At 50.8% G+C, this 11880-nt stretch overlaps 1 protein-coding gene across 1 annotated transcript in view; it reads right to left on the bottom strand.

The window, feature by feature from the left end:
- Positions 1 to 11880, bottom strand: part of TH (tyrosine hydroxylase) — a 32280-nt gene that overhangs the window by 9917 nt on the left and 10483 nt on the right. The window contains exons 4-12 of the mRNA XM_068148347.1: positions 11740 to 11828; positions 11460 to 11527; positions 8156 to 8206; positions 6985 to 7130; positions 5812 to 5947; positions 5626 to 5695; positions 4827 to 4883; positions 4149 to 4244; positions 3874 to 4007 (exon numbers count right to left, since the gene is read on the bottom strand). Coding sequence (XP_068004448.1) covers positions 3874 to 4007; positions 4149 to 4244; positions 4827 to 4883; positions 5626 to 5695; positions 5812 to 5947; positions 6985 to 7130; positions 8156 to 8206; positions 11460 to 11527; positions 11740 to 11828 — 847 coding nt within the window. The remainder of the gene's footprint in view (positions 1 to 3873; positions 4008 to 4148; positions 4245 to 4826; positions 4884 to 5625; positions 5696 to 5811; positions 5948 to 6984; positions 7131 to 8155; positions 8207 to 11459; positions 11528 to 11739; positions 11829 to 11880) is intronic.

Here is an 11880-nt window from a genome sequence, read left to right as displayed (position 1 = left end):
GCTATTACAGCATTGCATTCCTAAATCCTTTCTGACATTCATTTTTTGACTAATCTCTGCTTGGGGAAGGGGGGAACAAGCTACAAGATGTATTGAAGGGTAGATTTGAAAGGCAGTGGCTCAAGTCTGGGTGAGGGGATAGGAATGGCACCACCAGACCCACAAGTTTGGGCAAAGTTGTACTGTTGTGCCCCAAGTAAGCTGCAGTCTAGATGTCAGTGATGAGCCTGGCTTTAGCTGACACCTCTCATGAGCAAGTCCTTGTTGCTACCTTCCTCGTGGAGAAGCACATGGCCAAGTGGAAACAAGAAATGAAAAGCCAAGGGTAAGGCTTCCCCAAAGTTGCCCCTGTTCCCTTCCAACACTGAGGTCTGTACACTTAGGATCATTGAATTGTTCTGGTTGGAAGAGACCTTTAAGGTCATCAAGTCACAATATCACAGTGTAACTAAGGTTGGAAGAGACCTCGAGGCTCATCCAACCATTAATCCAGCACTGCCAGGTCACCACAAAACCACATCCCTCAGCACAACAGTTACCCACTTTTAAAACCCCTTCAGGGGAGGGGACTCCAGCACCACCCTGGGTAGCCTGTTCCAGGGCTGGACAAACCTTCTGGGGAAGATGTTTTTCCTGATATCTAACCTAAGCCTCCTCTGGTGCAATTTAGGACTGCTTCCTCTTGTCCTGGTGATGCACTTGCTAAGGTACAGGGTTGGGGTTTTTATCCTGGTGGTTGTGTAAATATGGAGCTGGGAATCCGTATCGAGGTGCTCGTGGCTACAATCTCACGCTGGAAAAGCCTGGGAAGATGAGGGGACAAACAGGGCTAGCAACAGGCATGCTCCTGGCCTCTCCTGAGGCTTCACCCTTTCGCTCCTGGATTGCTTAGCTTAGGGTACCCTCTTGTGGCTGCTGCGGCTCTGCTCTAGCACAGGGCTGGGGAAGAAGAGCATCCCTTTCTCAGGCAGAGATGCTTTTCTGACTGGAGCTGCATGCCAGGGGAAGTCTAGGCCTGAATTCTTGGGGCTTGGGGCACTCAAGTGAAATGATAGAATATTTTCAGTTGGAAAAGACCTTTAGCATCACTGACTTCAACCATTCTCTAACTCTGCCAGGGCTGGTGTTAAACCACATCCCTTAGCACCACAGCTGAGTCTTTTGAAGCACCTCCAGGGATGGGGGTTCAGCCACCTCTCTGGGCAATCTGTTCCAGGCTTTGAGAGCCCTTTCAGTGAAGAAGTTTCTTCGAAGGGCCAATATAAGCCAATAAGGCCAAGGGACTGCAGACAAAGCCACAGACTACAGCTGTAAGAGACTCATAGAATCACCTAAATTGGACACCTCCTCTAGGATTATCAAATCCAACCATGAACCCAGCAAACCATGTGCCTAACCAAGGGCCACACTTGCAGGGTAACAAAACTGCACACTCCCCTTGTCCACCTTCCAGAGAGGGTGACCCACCTCAATTCAGTCATAGAATCAACCAGGTTGGAAAAGACCTCACAGATCATCAAGTCCAACCTATTATTACTTATCACCTAACACCTCTTGACAACTGAACCATGGCTCCAAGTGCCACATCCAATCCCCTCTTGAACACCTCCAGGGATGGGGACTCCACCACCTCCCTGGGCAGCACATTCCAGTGGCAAATTTCTCTTTCTGGGAAGAACTTTCTCCTCACCTCCAGCCTAAACTCCCCCTGGTGCAGCTTGAGACTGTGTCCTCTTGTTCTGGTGCTGCTTGCCTGGGAGAAGAGACCAACCCCCATCTGGCTACAACCTCCTTTCAGGAAGTTGTTAGAGAGCAAGAAGGTCTCCCCTGAGCCTCCTCTCCTCCAGGCTAAACAATCCCAGCTCCCTCAGCCTCTCCTCACAGGGCTGTGCTCAAGACCTCGAGTCCAGACTGAGGGACTCTTCTCTATTAATCTTCTGTATGACACAGCTCATCTCTGCCCAGTTCCCCCAGGCAAGACCCAGCTCCCCTCCCTTACCGGTGCTGTCAGCCACAGTGATGACTCACTACACAGCTAACAGTCAGAAACTTGCCCTCCAACATGGAAGTGCTCACTTGACACCTTTCTGAAGCATCTGAGTAGCAACACCAGTGCCTGGAAGTGCACTGAGGGCATTGTGTCCAGCCTGGAAAAACTGGTGGGGAGTTTTCTTTCTGGGAAGAGAGGCTTTTCCTGAAGAAGAACACTGATAATCAGGCAACTGCCAGTAAGGCACGAGATACAGATGTTTGGATGTTTTCATCTCATTCAGCAACATCTGTGTGGTCTCTGAGCTCTTTAAAGAGGAGCATTTGCAGCGGCTGACACTGTCAAGACTCTCCAGCATGAACTTGGCTGTGGCTGTGGTGTATTTTTCCTTTCTAAATGCAAGGAAATGACTCATTAGGCAGCAGTTTGGTGGTGGATTTTCTCTCCTTTCCAAGCAGCCCAATGTGTGTGTGTGAGGAGGATGGGCTCCCCAGGTGCTCGCTGTTGAGCAGCTGGACCCCAGGTTGCATGAAGGGTGCAAGTGAGGGTAGCAAAGGCAGCAGATGAGACACAGCAGTGCTCGCCACGTGGTTTGTAGGAAATCCTCCACTTGCAGGAACTGCCAACTCATGTGCACTGTGCAAGCACTTCAGCTCATCCTGTCCCCTTCCTGAGCTAAGATAAAATGGTAGAGGCAAAGTATTCCTCTGTCAGTCAGATCTTAAAGGACTGAGCTTTCCTCCAATGGGCAGTTCTGGATATGGCCAAGAAAAGGCTCTTTTCACCAGATGTCCATGGCTAGAGGTGCCTCTCTCTATCCTGTTTGCAGTCTCCTGGGATGGGGAAGCAGAGTTACACTGGTGGGGTGCTGGCTGGGGCATGTTAACCCCTGTTAAGCAGCCTAGGAAGAAAAAATTCTCTTTTCTTTCTTCTTTTTTTTCCCCATGGCTCAATCTATCCACATCAAGCAAATATGTTCTGTTTAGGTACCAAGCTACTAAGGATGCCTGGGGTTTGGGGTGGTTTTTATTTCACTGGTTGGATGGCAAACAGCTAAGTTCCCCAGGAGCTGCTCAGAAGGACAAACACCAATGGTCTTTTCCAACCTGGTTAATTCTATTCCATTCTCTATTCTGTTCTCTGTTCTATTCTATTCTCTATTCCATTCCATTCCATTTTCTATTCCATTCCATTCCATTTTCCATTCCATTCCATTCCATTCCATTCCATTCCATTCCATTCCATTCCATTCCATTCCATTCTTTCTGCACCCTACATTCAGAGGATGCCACCTTTGGGAGCAACTTTTCACTCCTCTCCTGAAACTTTCACCCACAAAGTGCTACATGATGCAGAAGCCCAGGTTTGAGGAAGACACACTGGAGAGATGTTCCCAGCTGGTACCTGACCTCTGTCACCTGGCCCTTCAGCAGTGAGGAGGAAGAAGGGGTTCTGGTGGGTGGTTTGGGTCTCTACTATGTGGAGCAGCCCTCTGCTATGTTGCTTGGCCTCCCCTGGGAACTGGAGGTAGTCTGTAACTCCTTCCTATGAGTGCCAGACAGATGGGCTAGATTTGTCCCTTCTCACTTCTTCAGGCTCATCTTCAAGAGTGCCTCCCATACCATCCCACCCCTCCACTCCAGGAGGGACCCATGCCCTTCCCTTGAGTCCAGCATATTTTTGGGAGGCTCTTGGGTGAATCTAAGGGACTGAAGTTGAACCCTGTAGGGGCTGGAGCATTGCTTTACTTCAAAGGACCTGACAACAGTTTCCAGAGTACTTCTGAGCCCTTGAACTGAAAGCAGGTATGGTGTCAAGCCCTGTTCCAACATATTATAGCTTCTTTTCCTTTCATTTGGGCCTCTCTCACTGCCCAGTCCTACCTCAGTTTATTTTTGGCATCACTGAAGCTCTCAGACACAAAATATACAGGCTGGTAGTTCTGGTCCTGGTAGGGCTGGACAGCAGCAGCATCGGGGTCGAAGTCTCTCACCTCTGGTTCATCTGACAAGGAGTGCTGTGGGCACAGCAGAAAAAATCTGGTGTGAAACTGAAGGGATCAGAAAGCACATGTGTGGGAGAGGTGGAGGAGAGGTTGGGTTAAGTCATTTTGCTCTGTAGGGTCTGGAGAAGAGGGGCAAGTTATGCTGGGACTTACTATGAGCTCCCCGTAGGAAGACAGGAGCCCAGCTCCGTAGGCTTTGACTATTCCGTTCTGCCTGCAGAGCCCAAACTCCACTGTAAACCAGTAAAGCTGTGAAAGGGGGAAGAGAAAAGGCTTAGGGGACACAGCTCATCTTCATCTCCCTGCCACTTCTGAGCCCTTGCATCATGGCTGGGGTTGGTTAAATGAACTGATGCCTGGCGCTTTGTCCCACCTCCTTACCCTGCACCCACTGCTGCCAGAGCAAAGTGCTCAACTAAGTTGCTGCCACACCAGGACAGGAGGAAACGGTGTGCCTGGGCTGGCCTCCTCTGCCCAGCTGCTGTGTGGAGCTGGCATTTGGTGCCCTTGGAGCAGGACAGGTCACCTTGGCAAGGGAAAGCCAAGGGAAGCAGATGTCATTTAATCCCATCCCAAAGAGTCCCAGCAGTGCTGCTGTTGGAAATATGATGCTTGGTGATACTCTGGTGCCTGAGAAAACTGGGTTAATGTGGAAGCTGTTCAACTGATCCCTGCTCTGCACACTCATCATGGAAGAGTAGGGCTGGGGCAGCTCAGGTGAGGGCTCTGAGCCTGCAAATCTGGGGCAGCCAGGCTGGACCAGTCCCCTCAGTGCCACAGAAGGGCTACTGGTGAGTCCAAGGCCCCCATCCCGCAAGGAGGAGAACTTACTGTGGCAAGTTTCTCAATTTCTTCATCAGTTGCTCCCAGAGATGCCAGCCCAATGTCCTGGGAAGAGAAGGGAAGGGACTGACATCAGGGCAGATTGGATCTGAGGGCCTTACATGTGGGTTGCTCTAGTTTATTGCCTTGGGACAAAAAATATTCTTGCTCTGCACTGCCATACATCTGCTGGGGCTTCACTGTGGTCAGACTAAAGGGCTGGAAGCCCTCTGCTGTGAGGCCAGGCTGAGAGAGTTGGGCTTGTTCAGCCTGGAGAAGAGAAGGCTCCAGGGAGACCTTCTGGTGGCCTTTCAGTGCTTAAAGGGACTGATAAGAAAGCTGGGGACAGACTTTTGTGCAGGGCCTGTTGTGACAGGACAAGGAATGATGGTTTGAAACAAAAAGAGTTCAGAGTGGAGAGGAGGAAGAAACATTTTAGACTGAGGGTGCTGAGACCCTGGCCCAGTTTGCCCAGAGAGGTGGGAGATGTCCCATCCCTGGAACCATTCTAGGTCAGGTTGTTAGGGGCTCTGAGCAGCCTGCTCTCAGTTGCAGATGTCCCTGCTGACTGCAGAGGGGTCAGAGGGGTTAAAAGTCCCTTCCAACCCAAACCATTCTATGATTCCATGACAAAAACGTTTTGCTGCAGAGTCTGATTCTTTCCACTCCGTGTGAGAGCTCTCGGTCTGGGGCTCCTGAACCTTATGTGCAATGTAAACAAATCCTAGAACAAGAGCAGGTTTAGGTGATGGGACTGGGGTCACTTTGGAGTTCCCACCTCCTGGGGACTCGTAGACATCCAGCTTACCTGAGAGAACTGGGCAAAGGTCTTGTCAGCCAGCATGGGGACGTGCCCCAGCAGCTCGTGACAGCAATCCCTGCCGGTGCCCGGGGGGGGAGAGAGGAAAATGTGGTCAGCAGCAGGCAGAGTTTGCCCCTTCAGGAGAGAGGGCAATTGGTGGCCAGGGGTGGGGCCCAGGCAGGGGATACTCACGGCTCGGGGGAGTGCATGGGCGAGGAGGCATGGCGGATGTACTGCGTGCACTGGAAGACACGGAAGGCCAGGCTGGCCAGGAAGTCCCGCGCCGACAGCAGGCCGGCCACCGGCCGCAGCTGGAAGCCAGTCCTCTCTGAAACAGTGCAGACCATCTCTCTGGGGTGCATGGCCCCTGGGCTGGGGTGCATGGCCCATGGGCTGGGGTGTATGGTCCATGGGCTGGGGTGCATGGCCCCTGGGCTGGGGTGCATGGCCCATGGACTGGGGTGCACGGCCCATGGGCTGGGGTGCACGGCCCCTGGGCTGGGGTGTATGGTCCATGGGCTGGGGTGCACGGCCCATGGGCTGGGGTGTATGGCCCATGCTCCCAGGATGGACAGCAAAAGCATCAGTGCTGCAAACCAAAGGGCTTCTCCTGTGCTAAGCCAAAACTTTTCATTCTTATTAGGGAGCAACATCTACTCTTTAGGTGCTCCCTGGGATCCTCTGACTGTAGGCTTGGCCTCCAGTTGGCAGTCCTCTCTGAAACAGTGCAGACCATCTCTGTGGGGTGCACAGCCCCTGGGCTGGGGTGCATGGCCCATGCTCCCAGGATGGACAGCAAAGGCATCAGTGCTGCAAACCAAAGGGCTCCCTAATAAGAATGAAAATATTTGGCTTTTCATTCTTATTAGGGAGCAACATCTACTCTTTAGGTGCTCCCTGGGATCCTCTGACTGTAGGCTTGGCCTCCAGTTGCCAGTCCTCTCTGAAACAGTGCAGACCATCTCTCTGGGGTGCATGGCCCCTGGGCTGGGGTACATGGCCCATGGGCTGTGCTGCTGGCCCACGCTCCCAGGATGGACAGCAAAGGCATCAGTGCTGCAAACCAAAGGGCTTCTCCTGTGCCAAGCCAAAGCTTTTTGTTGTTATTAGGGAGCAACATCTACTCTTTAGGTGCACACTGGGATCCTCTGACTGCAGGCTTGGCCTTCAGTTGCAGTCCATTGTGTTTAGCTGCAGTCCCTGCCACCTCAGGTCACCCCTGTCCTCTCCAGGCTCCACCAACTCTTCTCCCAAGTCTCAGCTCACATGCTCCTCCTTTTGGTTCAGGTTTCCCAGCTGTAGCTGCCACCCCCCATGCTGGAGGGCTGGCAGACCCTGCAATGGGTAGCCCAGGCTTGTACTCACCTTTCAGGAAGCGAGAGACCTCCTCCAGCTGAGGGATGTTGTTCTCATTGTAGCCACAGAATTTCTCCAGCAGACTGAAAGCTTCGAGGTACTCCTTGCAGGCATGGGTGGGGTAGAGGCTCTTCAGGGTGCTGTACACCTCCTTCCTTCAGAACAAGAGGTGAGAGAAGTTCAGTGCCTTGATGTGTCTAGACCTCTCCTCTAGAGAGAGGTCCTCTATCCCTCCAAGCTTCATGTCCTTTTTCCTTTCATCTCCTTTTGCCACCACTAAGTCTATGTGCACCTTGCTAGGAGTATGTAACATACTGACACACATGCAAGTGCGCCTGCAAAGTCAGCAGTTGCATCTGCACAGGCTTATTTCTGACCTTGAAGGTCAGAAGGTTGTATTAAAGCTGTTAACTGGAATGAAAATATTCCCTGCCAGTTAGCTCCTGAAGCTGCACCATGAAGACAGACAATATAACCAGGAGATGACCTCATCTGGCAGCCTGTGTAGTCAGCTCATCTGAGCTGGCCTTGTTTTCAGAGACACTCCTGCAGCAACACTCCTTCCAAGGCTCATGTTCAGAGAAAGCATTTTCCTGTGAGGCCAGTGAGGTGCCATGCAGATGCTCAACATGGGCCTCATGCTCCTGTAACTGCCCTTTGTTTGGAGGCTGTTTCTAAACCAGGACCCCCTTAGAGAAGTAGGAGTCTGAAATATCTACCTCACTTTCTGGGGAGACTCCTTAAGAGGAAACTCTTGGGGGGCTACAGTATGAAAGGACTCTTGGTGCAGCCCCACGAGAGGAAGAGATTGAACAGCACTGGTTTGGAGGTAGCTGGCTCTGCCAAACGCAGTCCCTACCATAAAACACCATGCAGTGGGGTTGATAACAAGCTATTAAGTAGGTTGTTTACACTCCTGATAGTATCCAACAGGTCACAGAATACAGAATTAACCAGGTTGGAAAAGACCTTCAAGATCATCAAGTCCAAACTCTCACCCAGCACCATCTGATCAACTAAACCATGGCACCAAGGGCCTCATCCAGGCTCTTTTTGAACATTTCCAGTGATGGTGACTCCACCACCTCCCTGGGCAGCACATTCCAATAGCCATTTGGGTTTTGACTCCCAATTTCTAGTAGTGGAGGCAGAAAAGGCCACAGGCCAAAGGAGGGCTCACCAGGTCGCAATCTCCTCCGCTGTGTACTCCACGCGTGGGATTGGGTCCCCGCTGCAAGGCAAGCACACTGTTACTGCCAGCAGCAGAGCACAAGCCAGGCTCCTCTCCCCGTGCAGAGGGAAGCCCTTTGGAGAAGCTCAGCATAGAATCACAGAATCAGCCAGGTTGGAAAAGACCCCAGAGATCATCAAGTCCAACCTATCACCCAACACCTCCTGACTAACTAAACCCTGACTCCAAGTGCCACATCCAATCCCCTTTTGAATACCTCCAGGGACGGTGCCTCCACCACCTTCCTGGGCAGGACATCCCAATGGCCAATCTCTCTTTCTGGGAAGAATTTCTTCCTGACATTGGGCCTAAACCTCCCCTGGCACAGCTTGAGGCTGTGTCCTCTTGTTCTGGTGCTGGCTGCCTGGGAGAAGAGACCAACCCCCACTTGTCTACAACCTTCTTTCAGGTAGTTGTAGAGAGCAAGAAGGTCTCCCCTGAGCCTCCTCTGAGCATGATGGTGACCAACCTGCTTTAAACCAAAGAAAGGAGTGGTAGGACCCAGTGTCAGCCTTGGGTCCCTCGTACAGATGCCACAAATCCACAGAGAGGCAAAATCACTGCCTTGGCCAGAGGTTATAAATGAGCAAAAGCTTAGCAGGCAGGCATAACTTTTTCCAGATCAAAAACAAAAAAAAAAGGAAAAAGAAAGGAGAAAAAAAGATGTTGACTGTGTGAAAACAAATTAATTTAATGTTCCTGAAGTTCAGGGGGCTGCCAGCTCCAGGAATGAATCAGCAGTTGGGAAATAGAAGCAGCCCATCAAGAAAAACCAAACACATTTGAACTGCAGCGCAAAGATATTGTCAGTGAGATGAAGGATGGCAAGAAAAGGAAAGCTTAACGCTGACATGAGTGGGAGCTAAAGCAAACTGACACTGTTGGCTCTTTCTGCATCATAATTGGCAATTGCAGTTCCCAAATCCTCCTGTTCTGTCGTGGAACAAATGAGATAGTCACTTATCACGGGGATAAAGCATAGCTCCTTTCCATTAACAGCCTGGAGGGATGCTGCACTGTGGCTCATGAAAGCCAGCCTGCAGAAGAGATGTGAGAGAGGACATCTCAAATGGGGGCATCAGCTCAGGACAGCGCTGCTTCCCAGGTCCCTCACGACTCTCTTGCTGGCACAGAGACTTTTTGTGCACTTACTGTTAGGATGAAACATCAATGTCCATATTCTGGGCTTCAAATCTGCACTGAGCATGGAACCTAACAGAGCAGAAAGCCATGCTGGGATCACACCAGTTGCAGGGGTAGCTTGAGAGGGTGACCCACATCACTTCCCTAGCCACAGCTGAAATCCACATCTCAAGTGCTGCTCGAGAAGGTGACCTATATAATTTCCCTAGCCACAGCTGAAATCCACATTTCAAATCCTGCTCTGGGAGGGCCATGCTACAGGGGAAGACAGTGTTCCTGAGTAGGATCTAGGGATTATTTTACAACCCCAGCTGACTATTAGAGCTCTGTCTGATGTTGTAGTGAGGGGGCTGAGAGCTATCACTGCACGCTTCAGCAAAGGAATACTAAGCAGGAGTACAAGAGATAATCTTAAATCTCTCTAAGACAGTGATAAGACCATTACTGGAATCTATTTCATTTACCAGAGAGAGTTAAGAGGTGAACCCTTTTAATCTAGAGATACCCTCACAGCAAAAAGGAACATAAAGAGATCTGATAGCAGCATTCAATCCAGCAGATGAAAGGCACACACGATCCAGTGGGTGAAAGCTAAAGCTACCAAAGTTCAGTTTAGAAATAAACTCCACATTTATTATGGGTTTTTTTCCTGCCCCTCCCCCCTCCTCACAGCCAGGATAATGAATCATTGCTACAGATTTTTTTCTGGGCAACTTTTTCAAGTAGTTGAGAGACTGAAGTGGAAAGGAGACAGCATTCTAAAAGAGAGGCTACGCTTCAAAAGGAAGTTTGAGGCCCTGATGGAATTCTGCAGGGCTTTGGTCAGGCAAAAGAAGGTTTCTTCTGGCTTTATCAATTCATATTCATGACCACAGACATTCTTTAATTAAGAAGAGGATGGAATAAAGAGAGAGAAGAGGGACACACAAAAAGGCTGAAGGGGGAGGCAAAGCATCAAATGAGAACCCTCACTAGCAGTACAGACTGGGGGATGAGGTGTTGGAAAGTAGAATAGAATAGAATTAACCAGGTTGGAAAAGACCTCAGAGGTCATCCAATCCAACCCATCACCCAACACCATCTAATCAACTCTACCATGGCACCAAGCACCCCATCAAGTCCCCTCCTAAACACCTCCAGTGATGGTGACTCCACTACCTCCCTGGGCAGCACATCCCAATGGCCAATCTCTCTTTCTGTGAAGAACTTCTTCCTAACATCCAGCCTAAACCTCCCCTGGTGCAGCTTGAGACTGTGTCCTCTTGTTCTGGTGCTGGTTGCCTGGGAGAAGAGACCAGCCCCCACCTGGCTACAACCTCCCTTCAGGGAGTTGTAAACAGCAGCACTGTGGAAAAGGATTTGGGAATGACGATGGATGAGAAGCTGGGCATGAGCAGGCAGTGTGAGCTTGCAGCCCAGAAGGCAAATCACATCCTGGGCTGCATGAAAAACAGCATTAGCAGCAGATCCAGAGAGCTGATTCTGCCACTTTACTCCTGTGAGACTTCACCTGTAGTAGTGTATGCAGGTCTGGAGCCCTCAGTATAGGAAGGGCATGGACCTGATGGAGAGGGTTCAGAGGAGGGCCATAAAAATGATCAGGGGGTTGGAGAAGCTCTGCTACTAGGACAGGCTGAGGGGGCTGGGGGTGTTCAGCCTGGGGAGAAGGTTCTGGTGAGACCTAATAGCAGCCTTCCAGTACCTGAAGGGGGCTACAGGAAGGATGGGGAGAGACTATTTACAAGTGCCTGTAGTGCCAGGATGAGGGGCAATGGCTTCAAACTAGAGAAGGGCAGATTTAGATTGGATATCAGGAAGAAGTTCTTCACTATGAGGGTAGTGGAGCACTGGAACAGATTGCCCAGGGAGGTGGTTGAGGCTGCTTCCCTGGAGATATTCAAGGTGAAGCTCAACAAGCACTGGGCAGCCTGATCTAGCTGGGGATGTCCCTGCTGACTGCAGGGAGGTTGGATTGGATGAGCTTTGGAGGTCCCTTCCTGGCTGGACCGTTCTATGATTCTATTCTATGACAAGAAGTCTCATGCAGGTGGCACAGTGACTTTCCAACAGCTTGCATCAGTGTGGCAAGGGTGTTAGGAAAGAGACTTACTGCTTATAGTGGAAAGCAATTTCTGCTATGGATTTCCTCCTCTGGCGATATACTTGGTCAGAGTAGCCCTGTGATGACAAAAAGCAGCAGAGAGAGGATTTTTAACCAGCTGCTACACTTTCTTACCCAACAAAGTTCATCACTGCCTGGAGAAACTTCTCTCGTGGTGGTCATTGCATCACAGTTCCCTGAGCAGCTGCACTGAGCAGCTCCACCTCCTTCCTCCTGAGGGAAGCATCGGGACTGCAGCACAAGGAGACGCCCACCCAGAGCCACTCACCGGGTGATCCAGATCTAAGTCGGGGTCAAACTTGGTGACCAAATGGTGGCACTTGTCCAGCTCACAGATTTTTCTGGGAAACCAGTGAACTGTGAGGAGAGAGAAAGGGAAAGTCACCGTGGGAGTGAGGACGGAGCGTTC

Source organism: Melanerpes formicivorus, unplaced genomic scaffold (assembly GCF_026170545.1).
Source record: "Melanerpes formicivorus ecotype bairdi unplaced genomic scaffold, bMelFor1.0.p_v2 SCAF_16, whole genome shotgun sequence".
In the NCBI taxonomy this organism is placed as follows: domain Eukaryota; kingdom Metazoa; phylum Chordata; class Aves; order Piciformes; family Picidae; genus Melanerpes; species Melanerpes formicivorus.
This window is presented reverse-complemented; position numbering and strand designations above follow the sequence as displayed.